The 27,944-nt window shown below is 44.1% G+C and overlaps 2 protein-coding genes across 3 annotated transcripts in view; one reads left to right on the forward strand and one right to left on the reverse strand.

Annotated features, from left to right (window-relative positions):
* VPS54 (VPS54 subunit of GARP complex) overlaps positions 1 to 2,045 on the forward strand; it is a 49,075-nt gene extending 47,030 nt beyond the window's left edge. For both annotated transcript variants that reach the window (XM_032183827.1, XM_032183828.1), the window contains one exon: positions 789 to 2,045. In XM_032183827.1, coding sequence (XP_032039718.1) covers positions 789 to 894 — 106 coding nt within the window. In that variant the 3' untranslated portion in view covers positions 895 to 2,045. The remainder of the gene's footprint in view (positions 1 to 788) is intronic.
* On the reverse strand, positions 2,046 to 27,482 carry UGP2 (UDP-glucose pyrophosphorylase 2). The gene is made up of 10 exons (XM_032183829.1): positions 27,246 to 27,482; positions 22,036 to 22,163; positions 21,312 to 21,419; positions 8,876 to 9,061; positions 7,007 to 7,140; positions 6,133 to 6,430; positions 4,888 to 5,085; positions 4,457 to 4,699; positions 3,974 to 4,078; positions 2,046 to 3,166 (listed from the first exon to the last, which is right to left on the reverse strand). Exons 1-10 carry the CDS (start codon positions 27,259 to 27,261, stop codon positions 3,059 to 3,061), a joined length of 1,524 nt encoding a protein of 507 aa, XP_032039720.1. The 5' UTR covers positions 27,262 to 27,482; the 3' UTR covers positions 2,046 to 3,058.
* Between the last annotated feature and the right edge of the window lie 462 nt (positions 27,483 to 27,944).

Consider the following 27,944-nt stretch of genomic DNA (forward strand, 5'->3'; position numbering starts at 1 on the left):
AGCACACATCTCTCCAAATATGTAGCTGGGGCCTTTTGAGAAGGAAAATATCAAACACTGCATTTCACTTGCTGCTGTTCCAGCAGTCTTTACTGACCTAGTTTTTAGCACATTTTTCTGTTTCTCATCCCATTTTAACCTGCTTGTTTCTGTAACAATAGTAAAAATCCAGATCTGTGAATCTTGGTTATCTTTCACCTGTGAAAATACAGCTTTCACTCCTACATCTTGCTCTTTCCTAACCAAAAACACTGTGGTCATGTTTGTGTGATCCCACGATACGTTTCAACAGTGTAATGGATTTTAACTCTGGATATAAGTGTTGTAAACACTCAGTATAGCTGTTTGGTTGCTTTTCTAGTATCTAAAATTATTATTATTTTCTATTATTATGAATATTTTTCTATATTCAGAATACAGAAGCTAATATTGCAATAATTAGTGTTCTAAGTTGCGATGGAATCAATTTTAAGTCAAGATAAGCCTGGGATTACAGCAAGAGGATAGAAGTTTTGGGTGCCTAATTCCTGCTGAACTTTATCTCCTTTCCCCAATAACTGGTTTTACATCTAGCAGGAATCACAGCTTGTGTACTATCACCATTGTAAGAAAAACCCCAATCCCATTGAGTTTTGGGCTGATGTTTTTCATACCTAACCTGGTCATAGTATTTGAACATGCGTCACAGTAATTGTTTGATTCATAAATAACCTCTGGTGGCCTTTTCTAAATATTTGAGCTGGAGTTGATACATTCAGATGCTAATCTTATCCTGTGTTTCAATGCAGACTGGTTACGTCAGATGTAGCTTTTTACACTGGAAACCTTCAAGCGCTGAAAGGCCTTAACAACTTAGACCTGAACATGGCTGAAATTTGGGAGCAGAAGAGGTGATAATCCACTGGGAGCAGTCACTTGGCTCTGACAACAGACCGACTTTCTTCTAAGAAGCGTGACGACTGTGAGGTGAATACTTAAGAACAGAGTCCAAGAAAGGACACTATTGATAGTCGGGGAAACTAGACTCAGAGTGAGCTGCAGGGAGTGATCTTTTCAGTGTCCTTCAGCAAGAAACAAGTGATCAGCTGTCTGTGCAATGTTTTTCATTCTCTCTGGAAACAGACTCAGGTTTCTTTGGACCAAATCCAAAAGAACACATAGCTGTAACACAGCTGTAGTTGTCTAGAATGCTCTGTATATCTTTATATTAAAAAGATGCTTTGCATTTCTTCTAGTGCAATGAAATTCACATGGTGTCCCACCTTATTTAATGATGGTACAATATAAGAATCTTGCAGTTGGAACTCTGTAGAAAATGTTTTTCTCTATGAAACTATGCTGTTCTAAAATTTATTTTTTTACAGAACTTTATATAAATAAATGTCTTTTGATTGCTTGCATATAGGATTCAGATTTGTTAGGAAGCAGTCCTGTTTCAGGGTATTTCTCACAGCTGGGCTCTAAACTGCCACCTGAAGATACGATTTTCTAATAAACTGCCTGTTCACTGAAGCCATTACTAGAGGATAGAGTTGTGAACTCGTAATCATTAGCAACGACAAAATAACAGCGGGCTTCTCGTGGAACCTGAAGGTAGTAAAAAGGCTGGTGTGCAGATGGCTTCCTGCAGCTACCCCACCGCCACTTACACCAGGGTAAGTACCGTGCTGAGTTGTTTGGTTTTTCACTAAATAGAGACAGAATAGGACACAGAAAATGGGCCAGGAGGCGTTTTAAAGTTTTTAGGCTGCTTATAAAGGGTTGTACTGTTAAAGAAGGTGCAACTGAAATTAATTTAAGAGTTTTTTTTTTTTAAATACTACCTTTTAAGACTGGATGCTGCCAGTACTAAGTAAAAGTGCCTGTGTATTTCACCTCACACCTCTTTACCTAAGCATAGTCTGAGTGCCTAACCCTGTGCTGATTATGTATGATGGAATGGTCTCCAGTGTGTGCGCGCCTATGGTTTCTTCAGACAGGCATGCTTATCTGTTAGCATAACAGATGTCATTAATTGTCAGTCAAAATAAAGCTATAAAATCAGAGTTGTTTTTAAAGACCAACTTCTTTAATGATACATACCAGTGTTATACTAAGCTTATAAAATAAATTGTCTGCATGTAAATACAAGAGAAACATTAAGAAATCAATAGTGATCAGGCCAGGGATTTCAATTCCTGTACAAATCTAGAAATGAGTCAAGAGCAGATAAATTAACATGTGGCTGTGGCAGTATGAACATGGACAGAGACAACGTGATGTAATCCATTTATTGAAAGAGAGGGCAGATAAAGGATAAAGATACTAATGGGTGATCCAGTCTTAAATGGGATGTGAAAAGCAAACACCACGTGTGGATACCGAGGCATTTTTCTCAAGTATTAGATTCTTTGGGTGAGTTTGGAACATCAGCGATGCCCATGCTCTCACAATACAGAAACAGAGGTATTTACAACCTTAACCCCAGTATTGTGACGTACAGTATAATCGTGATAGGAATCCCACCTGTCAGTTGTGGGGGTTAAAGAGGGTTATAGGTTGGGGGAGTTGTGAGCACATGAACTACAGGGTTTTTAAACAGCCCATTTAGCAGTAGTGAAACTTTGGGTTTATTTCAACTGTGCCTGCCATTTACACTTCATTTAAAAAAAAGTTGCATGAGTAGCTAACCATGTCCCACATGTATTGCTTCACAGCTTTATTTCTGCGGTTACAAGCAATTCAAAACTACTAAATGTTAGAGGCAAGCCTCTTAACTTCTTATCAAAGATCTGTCCATCTTACCTCAAGACAAACAGTATTGCACTTCAAGGTTATATTAACTGAGTTACAGAATCTCTTTAAGGACTGAAACATTACTTACGCACATCCATTGCGCTATGTGTCTGCTTAAAAAGATAAGCAAGAGAAATTAATTTTAAATTAATACTGCAGGGTACTGTGAGGATGACAAAGCGTAGGCCCTCTGTGTACTTATTTCTAATGCTTAAAAGGTTCTTCCGTGACCAGGCTGGTTTAGCACAGCAGCCTACAGAACCGGCCATGCCCTTCCACCGACTCAGTGGTCCAAGATCCGAAGATTGCCTGACACAATCTTGTTCTCTAGTACAGCTCCCGCGGGGATGTCAATTCTGTCACCATGATTTGCAATGATGATAACTGTTCCCTGGAGTCACAGAGAAGAGAGTGAGTGGTCAGAAACTTTACTGTAGGGAAACTTTACTGTAGGATAGCTCATTCCAAATCAACAGTTAGAGCAGCGTTGTTGGGAGGCTGTTAACAGCCAGACCCAGCACGTGCTTCAACTGAATTACTTTTTTTTTTGCACAGAGCTTTGAAAGAAGCAATAATATTGGAACTACTGTAATTATATGAGCATACTTGATATCATCAGATTATAAGCAGGGTTGCTAACTTAACGATAGATACTTGCTTTATATGATCCTATTGTGCCTGCTTGCTTTTAGGTGTAAAGATGTTACTGCCTTAGCTGGTAATGCAGCTCACCATTATGGCTATAAGGCAAGGAAATATAAGTACTGTGCCACAGATCCTAAGAAGCATCTGAAATAGCTCAGCTCCAACATTTACTAATCAAGAACCCCAAATTGATGAGAATGGGCCTATGGCTGTAAAGCCAGCCTGGGAAGCAAGGTGGTACATGCCTGGTAAGTCACAAAGATGCAAGCATTGTTTTGGACACAGAGTCACCAGGTCTGTACTTGTAGACCAACCTCATCTCTTGCTAGAACTGTACAGAAAAGCACTTATTCTGGTAATGCTTTGTGCTCATTCAGAAGGGGTAATATTGGCTCAAACTTGACCGCTGCAATCCTTGTTGCAGGCCCTTTTGTTGTTATTTTTTAATTCTTAGGAATGCTTCCAGGGGAAGGTGCTGACTTAGGATCAGTTTTCTTACAGAGTAGCAGAGATGAGTCATATATATGCAAGAGCATCCTGCTTGCAAACTCACCTTTAATGAAACGTTCTTCCCAAACGTAACATCACCTGAAACTGTGAGGTGATCCAGTTCCAGCATATCTGGAATACTTTCAAACCTCCGCAGGTAATCTTGAACCTTTTGAAGGGAAGAAAAAATACAGACTGTTTTAAATCCCTTTGTAGACAAACATTGGAGCTTCTTTTAAAAACTCTTTTTAAAAGGTATTCCTGGAATCTATGTCTGCCAAATATAAATGTTGCTACTTCTGTCATTTATTGTCATATTGTCTGAGATGACTACAACCAAGGAACAGTAAGGGCAATATCCCATCAAAGCTGGGTGAGCACTAGAGACCACATGCAACTTTTCCTCAGCTGATGGGGGTGAAGGAGTACAGAACAGTACATATGATGGGTAGAGGTAGATAAAGTAAACCTCACTTTATTTATTTATTGCTATGGACTGTGTTTTTATACCATGCGATAAAATACAAGTGCAGTTATGGGAGTTCACCTTTGTGAAAGAGCTTCCCAGCTTGACAAGAGGCACTGTCGGAAATTCTCGCTTCTCGCTCATGGTTAAAGACCCAGCGTTAAGGCTGTACAAGTTCGACATCACAAGCAGGAGATCGGACGTGGTCTTAACAGGCAGAAAACGACTGCGAGGAACGTTTATCCCCAGGGAGTTCTCAAAGCTCTTAATAGCAGCACCAACTGCAGTCTCCAGCTGGATAACATTCAAACCTCCATCCAGGGTCTGGAAGAGAAAACTCACGTAAGCACGACCAGCAGGTAAAGGCACTCAGCTCTACAGCCTAGCATAACTCAGAGTTCCACATTTACCAACAGACCGGCTCCTTTTTGAAGGCATCAGTCCTTGTTTAGTTACACAGAAACAAAATTTTTTTTGAGTTCATTTCCTCTAAAATCTTGTTATCTGCTTACCTTTGGGTTAACAATGATCTCCATGTCAATAGCGTTTTTCTCTTGCAGCCTTTTAATCGCAGACAGAGCAATCCACAAATTGTTCGTGTTGAATATTTTGAATTTTGACACAGACTTGAATTCATCAACATGTGCTTTTGGGACCTGAGCTATCTCCACCAGTCTCAGCTTGTTTTCATATTGCGTAAGTGTCCCACCCTGCAGGGGTAAAAGAAGAAGTTTTAAGTCCTGTTAATGAGCTGCCAACAGAGAAGCCACCACCCCAGCTGCATGCACTGCTTTGGTGCCATTTAAGTTGAACCTCGGTGAAAACATGTTACTTGTGGTCAGCTACTGGGTTACTAATTATAGAGCGTGTTTAAATTACAGTCAGAACTGTTAAATGATCGTGTTTCAGCACTCCAGAACAGTTACTTCTGTTAATGAAAGTTGCTGAGAATCTTTGGCAAGTGCTGCTTTTGTCAGAAGTCATCTTCTAGCGCTTTGCTGGATTACAGTGCAAAACTTAAATCAAGTCTATTAACTCTACACCATTTCTTAGACAACTTGGACTCTCCATGGGTGAAGCTCTGTATTTTTACAGGGCCTTTTTGTGGTGTTATAGGACTGTCAGACCTTTCTTGGTATCTGACGACTAGCTGGGGGAAAACCACGTTCCCTCCAGCCTCATACTTAAAAGAGTAAAGGTAAAGTTCTGTTACATGACTAATTGCTACTCACTAGGAATATTTGATACATGCCCTAAACATAAAATAAGTTGTCAAACCTGGACTTTGCGCAAAGTCAGGCAGCTGTGGCAGGAGAGGATTTGCAGCCCCGACAAGCTGCGTTGCGTTATGCTCACATGTACAGCTGCACAAGGAGCTTGCACAGGTTTCAGTCAGTAGTGATACAACTGCAATATCCCAGCTATGCACTGCTTTTACCATCCCCAAACCTCTCCCATGTGCAAGTGACAGTTTGGAGAAGGTAAGGAGAGTGTGACCTGCAGAAATTACTTGTTGTCAGTAATCCTTGGCTGCTGTTGCCCAGAAGCTAGATCCAATTTGTTCCATGAATTAAAACTTCATAAACTGGCTGATTTTGTGCATCTCAAATGAGATCGCAGCTGATGTGTTAAATGGTGCCTGAAATAGCTATAAGATTTAATGTATGTCTGAATTCATGCATACGGAAGAGACAAGAGGCACAGATTGGCACCAACACGCGGGCACTCAGACACATTGCACAACTGTTTGCATTTACCTTCACATCTGCCCTGGTCTTGTTTGTGACTTCCATGACAAACTCGCAGCGTTTTCCATTGGGTGGGTTCATAAGATGGTTCAGAATGTAGAGGTCCACAGTGGCTCCCAAGTTATCTATATTGGATACAAAAATATACTCCTTCCCCTCTGCAATGAGGTTATCCAGCAGCCCGGAGTTATAGAAGCTGGCGTAGATGTCTCCATGGCCTGGGGGATACCAGCACTCCGTATTCTCTCCTGAGTAAGATACGTCCTTGGCTATTGGCAGCAGAGTTTCCTTATTAATTCTAGGATACCTGGAAAGACAACAGTTTTGTTAGGTTGTTAGCACAAAGTAAAATGAAAATGCAATAGTTTGGGTGCAGCTACCTGGGCTTTTTCATGCAGCTTTAGATGTTATGCTTGCTAGGTCACTGAGAAGGTGCAGAACACGGTCTTTCATTCATGGATTTAAAACCACAGTTCTCAGACCATGCAGTAAAACAGCATTCCTCTGACACAGGGCTCCAGAGCATGCCATCAGCCACTTTAGATAAGAGCTTTCTCTCGATAAGGAAGCCACGTTCTGTCTCCCTCCAGAGCCCAGGCATCTATCCTAAAAGCAAATTCAGGAACCAAGTGGCCAGCATCCAGCACTCCATTACACCCATTTCTTGAAACTGTAGCCTGTCCCCACCCCACATCTCTCTCTAATACATCGCTTTTGACTCTACTGAACCCCCTGACATTTCAGTCTTCCTTTCAAATAATGAGATTGAACGTGAGTATAGAAAATACCACTGCTACCTCAAACTAAACACCGTACTATTTGGAACATGAGGAAATGCAAGCTAGTGTTTCCTTTCACCTCAAGTAGAAAAGTTTTTTGATACCTGCTTTGATTAAAGGTATATATTTTCACACGGCTGTGACTGTATTTCTGCAGGATTTTCTTTGTGTCCTCATCGGTGTTGAAGGAATTCATAAGAACAAGAGGAACGTCGGTGTTGTAGGTTTTGTTTAAGTGCTGAGATGGGAAAGAAATGGTAAATTCAGCATGTATTTTTAGCTTTAACTCCTGACACCTAAGATTTTGGGGAAAAAGGAAATACACTTATTATTTCCAGTCTGCTTTATCTATCCATTAGATAAAAGAGAAAAATTCTTGTACCACTAGAATACACAATAAAGCAAGTAAAAGAAAACAAATCATTGCAAGCAGTGAAGTATTTAAGATAAGACCCATTACTTAACATACAATTAATCTTTGTTTTTAAATCTGCGTCAAGATTCCAAATTTAAAGAGCGTGACACTGCAAAACTATTCTTTTAAATTTTAGGCTACTGTTGATTACAAAAGGCACGCTTCCCCCAAAATTATTCAAGTCTGTGAGGGGAAGGTTGCAAAAACTTCTCTGCACAGCAAGCAGTTTTGAGCCTTTTTGTCAGGCTTTGAGACAGAAAATATTATCATGACCACATAATGGATGAAATGTTGCAATGGTAATTATTTGGTCATCTATAAAAAAAAACTGAAATACATGTGAGCACTTTCAGCACAGCAAAAGAAAAGAAAAAAAAAAAAAAGGACAACAGAAAACAAGTGTGTTCTACCAAAAGAACACGCAGAAAATACACTTTAATTGAATTGAAATCTTGGTGCACCAGATCACCCTTGTCTGTTGGGGAATGTTTGGGATCATTAACCTCTGGGGGAGTCAGAATACTGCAATGACCCTTTTGGGGAAGCACCCACAGACGTGAAGGATTAGGACTGCATTAGTTGGACATAAATTTAAGTGGTGTGTGGGACTCTCCTGCATACATGAGACAGTTATTCCAAGCAAAAAACATGATGAGGCAAAAATGGTTGGAGTTCTAAAAACTATGGAACAAGCACACTCGATTTCCTACTCTAATGGCCATCTTAAATATCTGCTGCAAGAGGAATATTCTGCATTAGAAACATAAGCTGAAACGTCCTCTCCCAGCACCAGCAGCTGTTACTTTTTCTTCCTTCTGAGGAAAATCCTAGCAATCACTTCCATGATGAGGGTTTTAATTTGAGAAGGAACTCGGAGCTGCTGTGAAGAGCTTTGTTCCGAGGCACACGAACAAAGCTACACTCAGACCTGCACCTGGAGGAGTCGGAAGCGAGCCCAGGAGTTAGCCACGCCAGGCCAGCTCCACAATTTGGTCCCTTGTGTAGCTGGACACAACCAGCCCTGTTCCGGTTGGTGCGCACAGGCTGAATTACTCTTGTGCTAACATGTGCAGAGAGGACAGAGTTCAGTCGCCGATTGCTCCATCCCCTCTGTCCACATGTGCTGCACATCACTAGCGCCCATTCTTTCCAAAGCAATTCTCTGCTCCACCACTAGCTCTGAGACCAGGCCCCCTTTCCCTCTTTCTTTTGGCAAGCCTCCACCGTCACCTCTCTTAAGGCTCCCACAGAAGCTCGCTGTGCCTCGCTTCACCCTGTGCAGAAAGGGAAGGCTCTACCCTGAATTACAACTCAGAAACGCAGCACACTCAGTGACCACGGCTCATATGGTGAAACAAGGATTGGACCCAAACTCCCCCTCGCCCCAAAAAGGGGAAGTGTGACCCTGGGCTGTGTGCTCACTGAGGTCAGACTTCTAGTGGGAAGTGTTTCTGTACTGGCCAGGACGTCAGCTCTAGGTGAAGGTGATTTCAGAGTAAGTCTCAAGTGCACAGCTCCCTTGAAGCATCCACAACATTCAAAGCACATCAGAAGTTACCTCAATCTGCTGCACGGTCAGATCCAAGAAGGTGTTCTCGTTCCGCACCCCGATGAGGCTTTTGGGGCCTTTACAACCCATGCTTGTGCCCAAGCCGCCATTGAGTTTCACAACCACCAGCTTGTTCAAGACAGAAGCAATGTTATCGGGCAGCCCTCTAGCCTTTATCTTCTCATAGGGTTGGATCTGTAAGAAGCAAAATTTTCAGAAAGTCAGGTATTTGGAAGGAAAGTGCTTTCTCCTAAAAGCTTTCAAAACTTCAAACTTGGTAACCCAAATTGACATACGTGATTTAGGAAAACTACAGAACATTTGCAAAATGAGTCTACAACAGCCCCATTTGGTACAATACAAATAACCTGATCTGTTCCCACCACAACCTATTCTCTAGAGAAGCCCCCTAGCCTCTGTGAGACCTGTCACCATCAGCTTCATCCCGGCATGTCTCAGTCTACTCCTTCCAGATACAGGGAGCTGACTCGATGGTGAAGAGGGGTTCAGAACAACTCAGCCCAGTTATGCTGCCTAACCCAAGCTTCCTCTTGTCTTGCAGGAGGAGGGGGAGGTCTCTTTGTGACTCGCCTAACTCCCTTCCCCGTAAGATCTCCTCCTTCAGTCAGGATGTGATTTAAGAGCGCAGGCTCCGCACACTGGACATAACTTTTCTTCCCTGAGCAACCTAAAGTCAGAGCAGATTTTTTTGATACATTGCACTAAGGTTTCTCAGAAGCAACATTCTTGGCAAAAGGTTGGTTCTTTGACTCAGTCTAAAGTAATATTTATTCATATTACCAGCCCAATATAATAATTCATCACACCGAAGAGAAGACAGGAAGGAATGCAGAAAGTTCCCAATAAAGGAATAAAGAAAGTTCCTAATTTTTATCCTCATTTTTTCAGGATGCATTCATCAAACCTTGCAGAAAGCCTTCTACTTGCTGATATAGCCATATCCTACAGGTTTAAGGACAGAGTATGGGATACGTTTAGGGCTAGGGATAGAGAACAAAATCAGACTTGTAATGAAAGTCAGCATGCTTTCCATTAGGCATTGCTTCCCCCCTAATCCAAAGCACATAAGTCAAGGAAACAAAGGTAATAGTGCAACAATAGGTATCATGCCAGCAAAATCAATACAATCATCTTTTAGCCTGCCCGTCTAGAGATTTCCTTCCAAAGAAAAGCCTTCGTGTTTCAGTGCTGCATGTATTCTAGCAGCAAGGAAGTGATTGTAATTCTGATAAGGGATTTGTAAATCGCACAGCTGATTTCTGAAAACAAACACATACCAAGTCCTTCTCAGAAGTCTGTGTCTGCTTCAGGCAAGTCAGGCCCGAATTTCCTTGGAAATTCACGGTGCACTGGAACAAGAGTCAGATTTCTTACTCGGATGTGGGGAGGTTGGGAGGAAAACTTGTGCAATTCCAGCAGGCCACAGATGGCCGATTAGAGCGGATCCCTCACATTAGGGAAATTCTGCCTCCTGCATGATCTGGAAAGCTCACGGTATATATTTAAAGATAAGATCACTCCACAAGCTGCAGCGTAATGACTAACTAAACTCTCATTACTCAAACAGTGGTAACTGGCCCGGGAGGAACATCTTGATGCAACTGCTTGAACACATTCCACCTAAAAATGTTTCCAAAAAAGCAAGCCATTAACTGGACTTGAAAGCCTTACTCCCTCACTCAAATATTTTAGCTAATACGAAAACAGATTAAATATCTGTAAGAATAGCACGGGGTTCCTTGTTGAAACACTCTAGCTGTTGAATAGAAAACCATATGTCACTGTTGTGACTTATTTTTCTGGCTCAGTGGGCAGTGTTAGTGGAGAACAAGACGAGTTTCGGTAGTTTTGTGATACGCACTCATCAAAATGAATACAACTGAAAGCAAGAGGTTTGTCCAACAAGCTTACCAATTATTTTCCTTCTGTGTGGTTTTTAAAAGCCACTTTCTACACAACTACCAGGAGCTTTGCTGGTTGTTTCTGGCAGGTGCAATCCCTCTCAGCGTCTCCTAGCACAGAGAAGACACTGGGAATTCAGTACCCCCAGACCACACGCTTCCCAGGAGAAGAGGTAACATCCAGGCTCGCTGTTGACCCTCTGCTGAGATCTAGCCAACACATCAAGGACAGGAATGTTTCCATCTACACGCTCTTTACCAAGTTCTCACATTCCAAGAAAACACGTAAATTCAGGCTTAACTGTACTTCATGCTTCAAAGTGACAGAGGCTCCTACGCCAAAAACCCTTGAGACAGCCTCATGGGCAAGGCAAGGAGCCCTATGAGTAATGCACGAACTGTCCCGAGTGCTACAATTATCACTGCCTCAAAGATAAACGTGGTTTTGCTTGGGAAAGTAAGAATGAAGAGGAAAATCACACACATTTAAGCCTCCATTTTCCAAGCTAGGTCACAGCAGCAGACATGGTAGCTGGACAGGTTTTATTTCACTCTCCCAGCAAGCCAGCTAGAAGGCAAACAGCATTATCGTGGCTCGGGCAGCACGAAAGAACACAACCACTGCTGCAGTTGTCTGCTAATATCCACGTTCTCCTTAGCAGAAGGAATCAGCTGATTAAACAAAGCAGGTGACGTCGACATGCTGCTTTCCAGAGTGATAAGAGCAGAAATAATATGCCCCTTTGCCATTAATAAGCACACGGGTTTGTCAGAAAAATCTATACGCATCCATAAAAGACAAGGGAGGGGCAATCTGTCAGACCTGACACGAAGTCCAACACTAACTTGAGGACAGCCAGAACTCCGACCCCTAGCAGTGTCCCTGTGGCACCACAGTCTGATTCACACACCCAAGAGAGACAGTTTTCAAACGAGGGCTCAGGGGGTCCCAGCAATTTGACGGCCAGTGTCTCGTCTTGGTTCTGTATCGTAAGACCATGAAATCAAACACAGCACTTCAACAGAAATGCACATCTGAAGTAACCCCAAAAGAAGGTATATTAAGCCAAAACGACTGCTCTGGATTTCTGCTGCCTTGAACAAAGGATTAACAAAGGGCTCCTTTCTTGTTAACCAGCTGGCTTAAAACAGGTCTCCAAAATCCCTTACTTCAGAAGTCTGACAGTTTTAAATACATGGCTTAAAGTGGTAACTTCACAATTTGTTATGAATAATTTATGCCAGCTCCTTTTATAAAATCAAAAGCGCAACCGAAAGGTACTTCAGTCTGACCACTTTGCTAGGGAAGCAGTAAGGTGAGTCCTTCCATTCCAGCTTTCTCACGTGAGGGTGTGACAGACTTCATTTTACACAAAAAATAAAAATAAAAAAGAAGATTTGGTATCTGGCAACATCAAGAAATTAAACTACCACTCCAATCACAACCACATCTTCCCAGTTAGTCACACAGCGTCCAATTTACGTGCCATGTGTTACTCCAAGAAGCACAGGCAGGGCAAAAGAGGCTGTTACCAGGAGGAAAATACTCACCCATTTTGGCTTGCTTTTTCCTCTCCCCAGCCCACCACGCTGCCCATGCCCTCCCCTACGTGCTAGCTAGCTGCAGCCTGTTCCCACCCCAAAGCGTGGCACAGCTCGCTGCCTCCAGGTTATAAATTATGCTCAGTTGCATCATCCCGAGATGACAGAAGGTTGAAATAAGTAAGGAAAGAGACAGCTGAGGCTGATAAGGGGGAGGAAGGTGGAAGATAAGGTGGCAGCTAGAAATGAATGGAGACTCAGGGCAAAAGGGCAAAAGGCCTGAAATGCCAGGAAATAAAGCACTGGTACACCACTGTCAGCCCACTAAGCCTTATCAAAACATTGCCCTTCACATTTTAAATTTAACAGCAGGATTTTGGAAGCATCCCCACAGTCCAACTTCAGCAAAGGCTTAAAAGATGGATAACCCAGGATAAGCAAAATTGGGAGCAGCCAAATGTGGCTCCAGAGCACTTCAGCTGCAACTCAGAGCCCCGGGATGAAAGCCCCATCACGGTGCAGCCCAAACGCATGCGTGGCCTCCCCAGAAGGGAGCCTGCCCACGCCAAGCCTGCGCTGCGATACCGTGCCCTGGGGAACACGCTCTTAATGGTTTCTGTTGTGTTTTTTTTGTTTGTTTTTAAATTTGGGTTTGTGCCTGTCAAGTCAGGAGCTCGGCCATCCTGTGAGGTCTACAGAATGAGTTTGTTTGTCCGGAGGCTTAAGGAAGCGATCTGTGTTTTTAGAGGAAACTGGGAATAAGATTAACGTATTATAACCTCCACAGGTCAACGTAGTCCCAGTGCTCCTCTAGCACAGAGGTCGATCTTTGTCTTACCATTTCCTTGTTTAAAGTGGGTTTCATTTGATTAAAAAAAAAAAGAGTCCAACAGGTAAGTGATCTGAATATAACTATGCTTTTTTTTGTTTTTCTTTTTTATGCAGAAATTCAATCAAAGTCTAAGAAACCCATAAACTATTTCAAAAAAAAAAATAGTCCATCTTTACTTTGTACTTTCAGTAAATAAACAAGAACACATACACTTGCATGAAACTATGCTATTACGCAGGGAAAGCGTCTGGGAACAAACTGGTAGCTGTCAAATTGTTTTTGCAGTAGCATGTTCTCTACTCAAAGATGCACCACACATGAGCCCTGATGTCTCCTGCTTGCTAGAAGGGTAAAGAAGGAATGGAAGCAGGCCCAAGGCGGTGATGGTTGCGCTGTTTCAACAGGGCTTTACTCTTTATTCCCTCACACCAAAAGCTGTGGGGGACAAGGGGGGAATTCAGATCCTCTGCAGTGGGTTTCTAAGGGAGGCAAGCTACCAAATGAGAAACCCGACCTACCCACGTGTGGCAGGAGCCTACACCTCTCCAGACATTCTCAAATATTGTCCTTTCTCCTCTGCAGGGGGAAATTGTTCTCCTTGGCCCTGAGCTGTATTCACACAACCCACGGGTTACGAAGCTACTGATAGCATCTGTCCTGGCCTCTGTCACATGCATAAACCTCGACTGTCCAAAGAATACCAGGATGGGAAGGTTACTAAGTCGGGGCAGCCGTGGCAACCTAGACAAACATCATTTCAAAGCCACTTCCTAAATACCCACATCGAGCAGACTCGTACAGGACCATTTCAGATTGCCCACACAAGCACTTTATGTTACAGAGGAACACTACTGCCCTTCATCAGGAAACTTATGACTGGCAATATTCAGCTAAATTAAGACAGAGAAAGCTTTCAAGTCCGCAGAGTTGTTTTATTTATAACTTAGCTGAGAGGCTCATTTCTTCCAGGAAGTGAGATGAAGAAAACCAGGAGACTAATATTTGAAAAAAGAAAATAAACAGAACACGGACATACATGGCTTATCACTTACATGTGTGGTGTGTATACACACACAGGCACACTCTGAAATAGAGAAAAGTCTCTTGAAAACACTGAGATGTTTTTATAGACTAGGAAATAAGGAAAGTCAGCTCCTTAGGGTATGAGGAAGGGGGAAGAGCGATTACACGCACTGTACCTTCACTAGTTGGGCAGAAAGGCTGGACTATGACATCTATTTAACAGGAAGCTTGTACAGCAATCTTCACAACAAAAGTGAAAACTATCACTCCTGTAATCGTGCCTCAAGGGACTGCCAGTCAGCTACAGCTGACCTGAAAATAATCACTGAACACCACAGGTTTATGGAGCTCATCATCTGCAACCCCACAGATCCTGCGTGGCAGGCGCTGCACACAGCTGAGGTAACTGACCCAGGCAAAACGCTGCGCAAGGACAGCTGCAAGAACAGCTCCAGAAAATGGTTATCAGCAAAGAGCTCTGCAACCAAAAGAAGGCACACGCTGGACTGGTCTTGCTTCAGAAATGCCTTGGCATCTCTGGATGTCTCTGTTGGTACAACAGAAGTAGCACGTACCAAAGCGATGGCAGCAGCCATCAGAAAGGGATCCATTAAAACAGCACCCACCAGACTTTGCACGTGATGAGTTCAGCATTCCCTGCCAGGGCAGCGTGGCAAACAAAAAGACTTCACCCATTCCCACAGATGCCTCTGCTGGTTCAGAGCGGGCTGCTTGCTGCACAGATGTGAGACAGCCACGCACGGTTACCGGGTGAGCGGATTCTGGGGCTGTTAGGAGCTAAACAGGTAGGAGGGAGAGAAGCTGAACATCACAAAAGCCAGTCATACCTGGAGCAAAACCACAGCTTCGAGATAAGCCACAGCAATGAGCTTGCATGGCAGATCTGGTCACCCGCTCGTTGATGATCCAGAGATTAGAACAATTCAAAGGAACCTTCATCAAAGCGGGACCTTTTTCACATGAAATTCATTGCTAACTGGAAGAGAGGGGAGGATGGAGGGAGGAAGGACACAAATAATGTGCGCTACTCCAGTTCCAACTGGAAACACCACCATTTTCACCAGCTGTGCCATCCTCTCATAAAAGCATAAATTACTTTAAGTCTTAAGCACTAACTTAGCACTGCTATGGCCATGCTAGACGAGAATAGCAGAGGCACACTCTGTGAACCTGAGGCAGAAGGATTTTCATGCAGGAGAACACAAAATCCTTTCCATCTCATACAACCCTTTCCTTCCCACTACGAGGGAAACTACACACAAGAAAATCCTCTAGCAATCTTCTAGCTGCTATGCAAGGATCTTTGACAGAAGCGGTTTTGCAGAATGTTGATATGCAAAAATCAGACAGAACTGAAGCTTTTTGGTCTAGTGCAATCCCTCTTTTATTCCACTTGCACATCCGTTCAGGAATACCATCTGTTCATAGTCAGTTTATTCTATCCACAGTCCATTTATTCTGCTATACTTTCAAAAGGGAACACGTAGAACAAATGGAAGAGGCAGGACATGGATACAGCATTCCAGTGGTGCAGGATGCATCTGAACAAACTACAGAAGATAAAACATCCTGAAGGTTACAAGCATAGATCTGTCAGAAAGACAGGGACAGCTGATACAGCAGAATGGGTCACGAATGCAGGAATTGACAGCAGATACCCAATTCCAAGTGCACACAGAGAAGAATTAGCAAATATGCTCACAACCTCCCAGTTCTTATCTAAGAAGACTGTTGCCCAAACTATGAGGGTGTTTTTTTGTTGTTGTTCTTTTTAAAATCTCTAACCACACTGATCCCTACAATTCTGTACCTACAGACCCTTGCCTTCCAAAGGTCAACATTGAAATGAGTTACTCAAGGGCCAAGGTAGCCACGTGCTGTGACTGTAGGATTGCTCCTAAAAACACACACCATACTGCTACTTCATGGAGAACATTGGTGGGAACTTCATTCCAAAGCTTCTAGAATTTCTCAGGAACAGAAGCATACAAAAAGTAGAACCTTGCTGTGTTTTGACAACAACAATGGTTGTGTTCAGGCTGGGCAGACATTAAGAGCAACTATTTTTCTCGCTAACAAAAAGGTTATAAACCTCAAATTTAACGTGCTGAAGGTGCATCAGAAAGCTCAAAGAACAATTCACTGCAAACAGGATCTAGAGATTTATACTTGGCGCTGGGCACCATTCAGAAAAGAAACGCAGCTTGATCCTCACTCCCTGCCACTACCTCCTGTCTACTCCAAGGTCAATACCACCCCATACTGGACTCCATGGGATTTAAACATTTAGCAGGTGGGACATGAGTCACACCCACAGCATTCAGATGCTGTCTGAAAAGCCAAAAACGTGATTTCACCTTTAAAGTCTTACTCCTTTCTTCCTGCATCATGCCCAGTACAGCTCTCCAAAAAGAAGAAAGTCTGCTGCTCAGTTCAGGGCCAGACTGCCTCAAAAATTATTTTCCTTTGCTGAAGTTCCAACTCCCCCTTTTATGTCTTCACTATCGTGTCTGAAATGAGCTTAAGCAGAAAGCTCAGAGTAGAAACCCAGTCCTGATGCAGTTAACAGTTCCGCCCAGGCCTCTGTCATGCATTTACTTCATTTGCGGTTGCATCAGCTCCAACACAAAATATGAAACTCAGCCTTGCTAAATATTTCAGTTCCTTTTGGCACAGGTATTGGAAATGACAACTTGGCAAGGAAGCCCTGGATCTTGAAGGGTCTTTAATTCAGAGAAAAACAAACGTCGGGAATTCAAATTCAGGCAGGATCCCTGCAGCATCAGGCCTGCTAGGTGTCGGCACTGCCATTTAGCTGTTCCAGTCACACGTAGGCTCTAACACGCAGAGGAACTGCCTCATCACCTCCTAAGCACATACACAAGAGCAGAAAGTGCTCCCCAGTAATAAAAATCACTTTTTGCTCTAAGGGTTTGGAACACTGGGCTTGACAAGCAAGCGCTGATGGGGAAATACTTCAGGAACAAAAATGGGCAGGAATGACAGGGCTCACAGGCACATGACTACAGTGTTAGTCATTTGAGACACATCTCGAAATTGTGGTCAGGGATTCTGCTACGATAACATCTAGCTTCATTTGGTTTTGCACACAATGTCACCAAAGTGATTTTTGGAACAGTCTGTGTGAGGCAACATTGGGAGTGTGACTGATCTCAGACGTATACTCCTACTGCAAGGATGTTTGGAACGGTTTGCCAGAGAGACAAAATGAGCATCTGGGCCCTCATCATGGGTAGACTGGAGAGGAATACACCCATATTAGTCAATATGTAGCTGCAGAAAAACAAGCTAGTATCTACTCAGCACCAAAGGACAGTTTAAAAAGAAATAGCACCGAATGAACCCTTAAAACCTGCTTCCAGATTTGAGGGTTAGGAAGACATTTGATTTTTGATTAAAAGCATGCCTTTTTTTTTTTTTCCTTCATGATATAGTTCTTTGAGGTGACAGCTCAAGCTGCAGACAATCCAAGCAGTGGGTTAAAAAAAAAATTATCATAATAGACATGCTCCTTTCACACTCAAAGTGCTTTGGATGCTCTCTTTAGCTCACTGATGAGGTTTTGCATTGCTGCTCTGAGGTTAACTTGTTCACTGCTGTTCCCTCAGAGGCCTCCCAGCACGACTTTGTTACTGCTTCCAAGTCAAACAGATCACTGCAATCTACATCAACAAGATTAAATTACACTTGCCGTGTCCACATTCTTTACCTCGTCTCCTCCTCGTTAACCAGCACTCTAAGTGCACTTTCTTCTCTGAAGACTGTAACAGTAATGGGTCCTAACTATGCCAGCTATCACTGTAAGCCTTTGGACATATAGAAGGAAAGCATCTGGAAGGAAAAAACAAGTCAGAAGTTTACCAATATAGCACGAAATGGGTTCAATCTTGTGTTATCTTCATCTGGAGCCTACAGCTTGCTTGCCCATCGGTATTAGTTGCTACGCTAAAATATGGAGTTCAGGAATAAAATCTCCCATTGCAGAGAAAAAGGGGGAACATTACACCACAATTACATTTCGGTTTACTGAAAGGAGTCTTTACTTGTCAGCAGATGCTTCAGAAAAGAACAGAAAACTGCATTCAAAGAACAAGTACCATGGATAAAACATTAAGTGACCCATGGAAGTCTGATCAGAAATTCTCCTCCTGCGCAGCACAGCATTGCAGAAAAGCCTGCAACACCTTTCCCACTGAACCTGACATTCAGAAGAACCTTATGCAAAACAGAAAACTAAAAGCTAAAGCCTAAAAATGCAGTGAACCATTCAATAACTCTAAGCTGGTAAAATCTTTGGCACATTTTTGGGTGCTTATACATATAGCCACGCGTACGTGCACACCTGTATGTATATAAATATATTTTATAAGTGTATGTGCATATATATACACACATGCACCTACATACCTAAACACATACTTTGAGCTTCACCAGCTAGCAGTTGAAGATTACATCTGCCAGAATTCTTGATCCTTCGGGCAGATCAAGCAGCAAGCCAATTCCCCAGAAAAATCACAGCCAAATCAAGTCACCCTGGGGACTGTAAGTCCTTCCTTTCTAGGCCATGCTACTTGTAGCACAAGAGTCTCAAAAGTAGATGAGAACCTCACTGCCCCCCACACCCTCACCTCATAAAATGACATCATCAAAATGGGCGATTATAAACCAGCTACAAGATTAACCAACCAGCTTTCCAAAAGTCTTGCCCATAATGTTCTCTGTGCTGTTCCCACAGGACCAAGAGGAGAGTGCACTGTAAGCTTTTATAGCTACGGGATGAAAACTCCGTGAGAGCTGAATAAAAGCACTCTATCTGCATATATTTCACAGATACCTGTTCCAAAGAAGTTAGGACTGCAGACTTGATTCTGAAGCCCTTCTGAAAATTATCATTCTTCATCCCTTTCAAAAGTTCCTACTGTTCTCATCTACTAGTAAGATTGATAGCTCTGGTTGTAAAGAAATCAAGATTTATCGAATAATTCCGCAAGTCATATCCCTCAGCAAAGAATAATTTGGAAGACGTTTCTCTGCAGGTCACCTGAAAACACTTTCATGTAGGACACCTTTCACTTTCCACAGTCCCAATATGACACGTATTATACAGGTGGTGGATCTGGGATAAATACAAGAAGGTTTTGAGGAGGACAGGGAAATGAAACCCTTGCAGTTGGGGGGGGGGGGGGGGAAAAATTATAATAATAAAAAAAATAATTATCAAGAAAATTAAGAATACTTACAATTTTGAGACCACTCAACCCACCTCCTGTCAGATCAGGAAAGCAAGAGATCTTTATTTCAAAGTGAAGGCAGCATGGGGAGGAAACTTGTTTGAGGGTATTTTTCCCTGTCTTTTTTCTGTGACATCTTCTGTGACTCCTTGTGATTTGGAGTTCATGCTAGGAAACACACTCTCATCTAAGAACACGCATTTTTCTCATCTGAGCCAAAGCAACAGGATGCTGCATCTTTTTTCCCCTGTTTTTGATCAGAAGTTGCTTCCTAGCTAAGGGACACAGATGAGGATGAGCCAGCACAGGCCAGAAGGAAGAAGAGAGATACCAACTCTAAACGTGCCCTCCTTTCAGCCCTTTGTGATCTTAAGTTAGGCCTTCTTTTTAAACAGCTTGCCTTCCGTGGGCATCTCCAACAACCTACTTCAGTGTTGTCTAATGCTTCCTGTTTGACATTTGCTCCCATTGTCTTGCCCAGTAATTTTCAGTCCCTTGCAGAACTTGATTTTTTTTTTTTTCCTTCCACTGAAAGTGTGCGAAACCTTAAAAATGAACAGACAATAGCTCTCCCTCTCCACGAAGCAGCCTATTCACTTGCATCAAATTACTGTAATTTAATCCCAGGCTTTATCTTGACACAGAGAACAGTTTATTCCGTTCATTGATTGTTGCAGCTACCTTTTTACATATTCAAAAGTTATCACTCCCCTAGAGCCTCACCCCTCTCTAGACTAAAAGCAGCCCCCTTTTCTGCAGGCTTCCTTATAAAAGGTTATCTAGAACTCCAACTTCTCACCTTGGCCTCTTTCCTCAAGGTGGATTTTTCTCCCCAAAGCAACAGTTTGTTCGGTGTTACAGTACAGAAGAGACAGACATCGCATGTTTTTGAAGTTAAAAGAAAACACTCAACCTTGGAAAAAGCCCTATACTTGCTCTAAAACAGCATCATTCATCAACGCTTTAGAAAGCAGCACTGCATCTGTTCTGGAAGTAACTGGCCAGCCTGTCTTTCAGTTGCAAACAGAGCCTTGATTGAATCACCACAGAGGCGAAGAGAGACCACAAATGTGTAAGGAAGTCTCAGGATATGCCAAGATTACGGCAGTGGGAAAAGCAAGAATTCGTAGCACAGCTACACCGTTAGTTACGCAAGAGTCCAAGGACAGCCTCGGGCTGCAGATGAATCAACCAAATGAGGTTAGGTTTAATAGGAATTGTTTATTTCGGTACTAAATATTGCTGAAAAAAAAAATGTTTAGTGCTTTTTCAGCAACATCTCAAGTAGCAGGTTGTAAGTTACAACACCAGACATGGCATTAGAAAACGATGTTCAAAAGCCCTCAGTCAGCTACAAGTTTCAGATTCCTCACTTTTACAGAGCTGCTGTAGATTACAGAAGTTGCTAAGTGAGCTATATAACCCAGCCCACTTGCCATATGTCCCTTTCGAATTATTTAGCAGAATGAATTGTTGGAAACAGTCTCAACTGAGACGCGCGACCTTCTGTCATGGGCAGGAAGGAAAGGGGAACAACAAGAGTCCTACCTACTTCCCCTCTAACAAAAGTTACCAGTCACTCCAGAGAAGGTACCAAATGGTAAGATGGCATCTGTCCCACTTTGCTCCCCTGCTCAGAGAACAGCTAACAAAATAACACTGCAGAACTTGATGCATATGTTAAGCAGGACCTGATGTTCAGGAACACACACAGCATATGTCTGTAAATTATTACTTCTCAGCTAGAGCCCGAAGTGTTGTCCTACGTGATTTTACAGAACCGTGGCAGTTACACCTATTCCATGGTATATAGCTTTATGTCCCCTACTGACTGCGTCTCCATTGCAACTTACAGAATCTTCTGGTGGTCTTTGAATCTTCCCCCAGTCCACAGATGGTCCCTTTTCTTGTAGGAATCTATGAAACAACTTCTTAAATCCTTCCAGGTCATTTTTGGTGTGCTACAGAGAAGAAATAATATTAATTAATACTGGTATTTATTGTGTACCTACCCTATCATGGAAGCATTTTTACAAACTTGATATACAACACATTCACAAGAGTGAGTTTGTCAGCTCGTGAGGTACAGACATGATAAAATTTTAAATTCCAAAAGGTGCCAAAAGCTCATTCTCACTAAAACTAAAAATGGGAGTGGGAGTTTGGGGGATGAAGGGGGGGGGGGGCAAAAAAAAAAAAAAAAAAAAAGAAAAAAGAAACAAACAAACAAAGACATCTAACACCTTGGATACCTAAAAGGCAAGTCTTTATTCAAAACTATAACCACAAGAATTTGGCCAAATCTTTAGAGTAACAGCTTTACCCTCTCTTTCTGTAATCCATTACAGATTATATAAAACCTTTAATAACTAAAGATGATTAAACACTTAGTAATAACTCTGTCGTGCAGTTTGCATGCAACTCAAAGTCTCCTACTGACACTGTATCCAGGCTACTCTTCCACACATGGCCCAAGCACATCTTAAAAATAAGGATAGCAATATTCTGTGATTTGTCCCCTTGTATAAAATCTCTACCTTCTCAGGCTTTGAGTTGCATTCACATCACACTTCTTACCTCCAGCTCATTTGAAGGTGCGGTTGCAAGTATCTTATCAAGTTCTACCTTCATTGAATACTCCAGCTCTTGTCGAATGACTTCCTGAAACTGTGAGGGGCCAGCCTGAGACATGGCTTTACTGAAATCTTAAATTAAAAGGAAAAAAGAAAAAAAAGGTTAAAGGGGAAAAAAAAGAAAAAAGAAAACTAGCTTATTTAGACTGCAGACAGCTTTCAGATTTCTTCGGGGAAAAAAAAAAAAAATAATCATGTAATCCAGTCTTGTTTTATTACTGTGCAAGCACTCCAGGAACCTAGAGATTTTGCTCCTAGTAACTTGGAGAACAGATCTTAAATTGGGTGCAAAAAACAGCCAACCTTCTCTCAAAACTCTAAAAAGTTCCAGAAGATCAATGATTCGTCACAAGAAATGTTCCAAATCCACAGCAGCACACGTATTTTTTGCTAGGCAGCTAAAGTGTTCGTGTCCTACCACATCAACTTTTACTTTAGCAAGTAAAAACGCAAAAAAGCCATTCACTAAAAAAATATTGTATGCAGAACATTGTGATCGAGGGCATCCTTCCGTTCACAGAAGCAAATAAAAACACGTTTTAATTATTTATGCTGTGCATTTTCACACGGTCTTCCGTTTGTTCCAGCAAATATTCCCTTCCTTTATCGTATGAGTATTTTCACACTACAGCATGCCCTTCAGTTACTAAGCAACCTGGAAAAATAGTCCGTCCATCACTTCAGCATTTGTTTTGCTTCTGAAAGTGATAAGCTCCATGGATGTGAAAGAGTAAATACACAAACGGTCCATGCAGTGAAGCCCATAGTCAAAGCACCGCACAGGAAGGAATGGAAGATAGCTCGACTTTATTTTCCAGAAGAAAGCATGTGAACTGAGTGCCTTCCCTAAAGACATTCCGAGTATGTTCTCTAAAGACCTCGGTTAATTTAATTTCTGCCAAATCCCTTGAGTAATCGCTTCTCTATAACACGGAGAATGATGCATTGCCAAATATAGCTGGAATGTTAGAAACACCCTGATACTAGTACAAAAAAGGGGCAGGAAAAAACTTTGCGAGTGAACTGATAGTGCCAGGAAACAGAAGAGGCAGCCTTGGTTAAAGTTTTCTTATTTGGGACACGCATTAAAAGGCTATTCTATCGAGAATGCCTCGGAAAGCCAGGGGCAGTTCGTTCGTATTATGGTTTTGCTTGTATTTTTAAGCAAAATACTCCTCGGACTTGGTCACAGTGTCAAGCCCTTGCTTTGAAGCCCACAGAAGCCATTTTCCTGACTGCACTGTTTTGCAGGTAGGAAAGGAAAAAAAAAAAAAAAAAAAAAAAAAAAGGAGATAGAGAGGCAAGTGCTGCAGTGCACACGCCGTGGTGTAACACAGGGGAAATGCCAGCACCAGATGAATAGCACAATTAACAATAGGTTCATTTTTTCATCGCACGCTTCACTTGGTAGTAAAAACAGGTTAACAGTTGGAGGCAGCTTAGGCTTATCTTTCCAGGTGAAATAAGTAAAAACACAAGAGCTCTTCACTGAAAGTACTTCCTCCTACAGAAAGGAGCATAAGATCTCTACCACCTGAATAGTTTCACCCAGAACTGCTGAGCTTTCCTTCCCTCATTTCGACTTGATGCACATGGAAACAGTGTTTAAACTTCCAGGGCGACAACAGCTACAAGATACTTTCAGCTGTTTGTTTGTAATCCTCCCTACAAGGAGTTGTAACACAGGGCTGGGGTTACAGCAACAGCAGCAACCATTTCTCGCAGCTCATCAGCCTGTAAAACATGCTGAACCTCCCGATATGATGCAACGCAGCCCAGCAGAAACTCTGCAAATACCAAGTATTCAACAGAGGCTGTCATTTGTTAAGGAAGAGCCAGCAAACAGCCATCCCGGGCTGCCATGTAAGCAGGAAGATCCTGTTGGCTCGCAATGGCCAAAAGACGTGTATCTCCCTGATAAAAAAACAAAAAAGCATTGAGAGATTAAGCAATATCAGAAGCAAACCAAAAGGATAAGGCAGAGGAAAAGTAAACACGTGATAACACATTCTCCAGGGCTTCACGAGCAAATGCTGAAGGCGTGCGGAGCAGCAGCCTGATGGTCCGTGCCCAGAGCCACCACCCCGCAGCCTCCTGGCCACCATTCGGTGGCCACCACTGGTCTCATCCAGCCCACCAGGATGTGGGTGGCTGGGGAGAGCCCTGCTGGTGCTGCCCATACTGGGATCATCTGGGGGAAAGAGGAATGAGAGAGCTGGCACAGCTGGAGTCCACAAAAACACACTTCCGACCCAAGTATTACGGGTGCAGGGAGGGATCTGTTGTGCAGGGTAAGAATTTCAGTGCTGTACCCAACGCCGAGGAGCTCAGCACCAGCCTTCCTGCTGGGATTTCCTCCCTAAGGAAAACCCCTCCAGGGTTTGGGGAAGAAGCTGGTGTTTCTGTCCTCCAGCCTAGCGATGGCAGGAGGATGGCCGCTGTCCTTCAGCGTGCGCTGCTGTTAAATTTAACAGCCCGGGTTAACGTTTATTTCCCTCTTCGCCGTAATGGCAACGAAGTAGAAAAGCCAGCACGACTGCATTTCTAAGGGCAGTTATTTCCTACAGGCAAGGCGAATTTCCTAAGGCTGCAGTGAAAAGTAGTTATGGCACCTCTGTAAAACCAGACGGGAGGCAGGGGTGCTGCAGAACTGCAGGAAGAGACTTCCCAGGGGACACACTGCCCTGAGCTTCCAAATTACCTTTGAAAAAGAAATGCCTCTTCCAAGCCACACTGCAACCACTGCCTCGGATTGCAGCTGAAGCTCACTTTTATGGGATCACTGTTCTTCAGCTCCCCTCTGAAGGAAGAAAGGGGTGGGATATGGCAGCGGAAGACTCACAAGGGACGGGCCCACACAGGAATGAGTGCAGAACAGAAACACATGATGAAACAGTTGGGGCTCCAGAAAACACCGGGTTTTCAAGAAAAATGACCACCCAGGACACCTTCTTTTAATGCCTTCAGCAGAAAATGCTCCGTCAAGTTGTAGAGAAAGACCTTTAGTCAAGTCACCGGTGGAGAGTTTCACTCAAACAATATTGTCCCCACCTTTATTTCTACTTTGCTCTTATCTCCCTGTTAGCCTGCCACTGTCCTCACACCGTGAACTATGGTAAAGAGCACAGTATTTTTAGGTTTATGATGCATGATTTTATAACTGACACTTGGGAAACAAACAATATACGATAAATCAGATCAAGTTACTAAAGAGGAGACCGTCACGAACCATGGGAAATAAAATAAGGGCCAGGCTTCCCCAACTGCACACGAAGAGAACAGCAGTGTATTTTCTTTCTGCCATCCCTCCTTTTATTTTACATTAAAAGAGGGAACACACAAAGCTCAGTTTTGTTGCCCTAAGAGCTCATTAACTCGCTCAGAAGAGAACTCACTGCCTTAGTACATAGCATACGGGGTCATGGCACAGGAAGGAGTCACGGGACAAGCCAAGCAAGAAGTCCTCTCATGAAAACGTAGGGATCCTTTGGGCTGAGGGTTGAGAATTGTAATTAGCACCGCAATCCAAGCAAGCACACTGAAAGAGCTACACCAGAAAATTATTTCTATTTCCTCGGAGCCAGACTACTTGCATAAAAATCCGGAAGGTTGGCCCGTAAGTTGAAACACGCAGCTGAACTTTAAATGCTCTATCCTTGAACTCGGGGCTGAGGGTACAGAGTGAATGCCTTAACTTCTACCGACTCCGCTGGAAAGTTCAAGGCAATTTTTATCCTTGACAGGGATAAAAACTTCACAGACATCCACACTGCCCAACACAAAACTGAGAACTACTACTTCGCTTGACTTTTGAGAACTCAACAAACCGAAGAAGCATTTGCAAACTTCTTTCTCCCTACCACTACAGGCAAAATTTGTCAACACACACGGCACTGAAGCACACAAGAAGTGAAACCTCGCCACTATCTCCCCATCACAGAGAAGCAAGTTACCCTGAGCTCGCTCAGAAGTTTGCAACCCAGGACGCCGTCCTGGCCAGCCGCGTACACCAAGGGCTGCGATGTTACCGCTCAGACCCAGTACAATTTCTGAGTCTAGAGGCTGATCTTCCTGCTAAAAATATCGCCTGACATCAGCAATGTGTTTTGGTGCTATCAGCCTAGTAAAAGTACTCTTTAAAGAAGCTTCTAGTGTTGTCAAAACCTCGGTAATATTTTAAGAACTGGCTTCGATCTTTACGTAGGTTAACACAGTACCACTTGCCTGCAAGATGGCTACCTCCAGCAGAAGGCTGAGATAAGCCAATTCCGCTTAAAAAGAAGGCTTCAGAGCCTATTTTTGTCACTCGTTTCACAGCAAGAAGGGGCTTGTCTCGACAACTTTCAGGACACCAGGTGAGCAGCGTGGCTTCAGCACCTCCCTGAGCGGTGCTGTGCGTTTCGCCCGGCTGTCACAGGACATTCACAAAGTGTCACTGCACTTACACAGCAAGTGTTGCACACTCCTGGACATCCACTGGGCGAGCAGCTGATTTCCCAAAGCCTGCAGAAGCTCTCGGTTCCCCACAGGACCCAAGTTCACATAGCAGCAGACCTACTATTGCCCACTCTTTTTTTCTACAGGCGGTGACAGGCCTGAATGGACTTACACCAAGAAAACCTACAGGCGTGAAACCCGCAACAGAAAAACCACACACGCACCACTAGGATCACCAGAAAGGAGGGGAGGGAGGGGGAGAAGTGCCACGGCAATGCACCAAAGTAATTTTTCTTCCTGAAGTGACCCTCGCGGGTCGGTTCCCTGTTTCCCAATGTACGATTCCCAACTCAAGACCGGGCGAGACGCTCACAGGGCAGTGTGCCGGTGCCTACGGCAGAGGTTGGCAAATGCCAAAACACACTCAGACCTCCAAAAAACTTGGGCAGACGGGGAGAGGCAAAGGGGGGAGCCCCCTACATGCATCAGCTGTGGTGAGGGGCTGTCGGGGTGCTGCGTGGCAGAGCAGACAGCCACGTCCACATCCACGGACACGTCCATGGGACGGGCACCGTCACCTGCCGGGGGAAAGCCTGGCACCCCTCACAGCCTGCTGCTGAGGAGAGAAAAGGAGGCGGCACGGCGTCAAGGCGAAATAACCGAAATAAAACCAAGCGGGTGCGGAGCGAGGTCCCTGCGGCGGAGCAGCCAGCCTACCTTTGGCGAACGACATCTTCGCTCCTCGGTGAAGGCGAGCGCAGGGAGAAACAGCGCACCCGGCCGGGATAGGATGGGAGGGGAGGGAGGGAGGGAAGGAAGGAGGAAAGCAGCGGCCCCGTCCCCTCCGGGAGCAGCCTCCCGAGCCCGGCGCAGCCCCGTGCTCGCCCCGAGCAATTTAAATTTCATCAGTGGCAGAGGCGGACCCAGCAGCGCGCCGGCATTCACCACCCCTTTCCCCCTAACCCTCCCCCGGGCCGAGCCTCCCGCCTCCGCGGGGCTCCCACCGGGCTCCTCCCCGCTCCCTGCACGGGCCGGGTCGGGCAGGGCACGGCCGAGCCCCCCGCGGCCGCCATTTTCCCTTCTCCCCCCCCCCTCCCGCCTCAGCCTCCCCCCTCCCTTTCCCGCCCCCCCGCCATTTTCCCTCCCCTCAGGAGCGGGCGCTCGGCCCCGCCCCCTCCCGGCGCGAGCGGCCGCCATGGCCGCGGCCCCGCCGGACCCACCTGGGCGCTGCGGCGCGGCGGGGGGCGGGGGGAGCCGGGGGAGGGGGCGGGCTCTTCCCGGCGGGCCCCGCGGGGGCGAGCATGCGCGGGAAAAGGCGGGGGGGGGGGGGAGGTGTTTTTTTTTGAGGGGGGAACCCCGATTTTGGGCAGTTTTGAGGGGGAAGTGGGGCTGTGCCTCTCTGCCGCAACTCGGGGC

Source organism: Aythya fuligula, chromosome 3, assembly GCF_009819795.1.
Source record: "Aythya fuligula isolate bAytFul2 chromosome 3, bAytFul2.pri, whole genome shotgun sequence".
Classification (NCBI taxonomy): Eukaryota; Metazoa; Chordata; class Aves; order Anseriformes; family Anatidae; genus Aythya; species Aythya fuligula.